A 1,381-nucleotide genomic window follows, 5' to 3' on the forward strand; every position below is an offset into this window, starting at 1 on the left:
GGAAAATCCTAGAGAATCAGCAAAAATACTAATTGAGACTATCAATACAATCAGCAAATTTATTGGCTATAAAATAGATTCTCAGAATCAATAGCTTTTCTACATAATAACAAAACACAAGAAGCAATAATGGAAAGGGAAATCCCATTCCACCAAACAAAAAAATGTATAAAATGTATGGTGTTTGATATACAAAAGCATACAAAATAATTGTATACATTCAATTACAAAGTATTCCTTAAAGAAATAAAAAACACTTCTTTCTCTCTCTCTCGCTTTGGCCTCTTCTGGTCAGTGGAGCGCCTGTTAGCGCAGGCTGCGGTGTAAAAATGGCTAAGTCTAAGAACCATACCACCCACAACCAATCAAGAAAATGGCATAGAAATGGCATCAAGAAACCTAGATCACAGAGATACGAGTCTCTGAAAGGGGTTGACCCCAAGTTTCTGAGAAACATGCGCTTTGCCAAGAAACACAACAAGAAGGGGATGAAGAAGATACAGGCCAACAGCGCCAAAGCCATCAAGGCCAGAGTAGAGGCCATCAAGGCCCTGAGCACCAAGGCCTCCAAGGCCAAGCTCCTCAGGCCCAAGATCCCCAAGGCCAGTGTTCGGCGTGCTGGCCACAAGATGGCCAGCAAGCGTCCAGGCCCTAGGGTTGGCATCAAACGTCCAGGCTCCAGGATCACAAAGCCTGACTCTAAGATTGCCAGAACCACTGACCCCAAGGCTGTCAAGCCCACTGACCCCAAAGCCACCAAGCCCACTGACCCCAAGGCCACCAAGTCTGCCGCCAAAGTCAGTAAGTCTGATCCCAAGGCTACCAAATCTGGCCCCAAGGCCACCAAATCTGATGCTAAGGCCTCCAAGTCCGGTCCCAAGGTAGCCAAGTCTGATTCTAAGGCCACAAAGCCCAGTGATTCCAAGGCTGCTAAGCCTACTGACCCCAAGGCCGCCGAGTCCAAACCCAAAGATGCTGGGGCTAAAGCTGCTAGTCCCAAGCCTTCAAAGTAGATGCTTCAGGACAGAAGGACTTCTTTAAACCCTAAACCGCTGTTTTTTTTTTTCCTAGCCAGGGTATGATTATTCACTGCGTTGTACAAATAAAGGAAATGGTGAATCATAAAAAAAAGAAATAAAAAACAGCTTAACTATCTGGAGGAATATTCAGTGCTTATAGAAATTTCACACCAATATAATAAAAATGACAATACTACCAAAGCTAATAAACATTTTAAGCTATACCAATCAACTGATAAGAGGATTTTTATAAAAGTTGATAAAATAATAGCAACAATCATTTGGAATAACAAAAGATCTATGATATCAAGTGAAATGATGAAAAGAAAAAGAGATAAAGAAGAAATAGCATTTCCCAATGT

At 42.3% G+C, this 1,381-nt stretch overlaps 1 protein-coding gene across 1 annotated transcript; it reads left to right on the forward strand.

The window, feature by feature from the left end:
- The first annotated feature begins 301 nt into the window (after positions 1-301).
- Positions 302-1,013, forward strand: LOC118851990 (60S ribosomal protein L29-like). Its single transcript, XM_036761606.1, has one exon. The coding sequence runs from the start codon at positions 330-332 to the stop codon at positions 1,011-1,013; it is 684 nt and encodes a 227-aa protein (XP_036617501.1). The 5' UTR covers positions 302-329.
- The last annotated feature ends 368 nt before the right edge of the window (positions 1,014-1,381 follow it).

Source organism: Trichosurus vulpecula, chromosome 5 (assembly GCF_011100635.1).
Source record: "Trichosurus vulpecula isolate mTriVul1 chromosome 5, mTriVul1.pri, whole genome shotgun sequence".
Taxonomy (NCBI): domain Eukaryota; kingdom Metazoa; phylum Chordata; class Mammalia; order Diprotodontia; family Phalangeridae; genus Trichosurus; species Trichosurus vulpecula.

Coding starts and splice junctions, on each gene's coding strand:
- LOC118851990 (XM_036761606.1), top strand. CDS start 330: ATGGCTAAGTCTAAGAACCATACCACCCACAACCAATCAAGAAAATGG.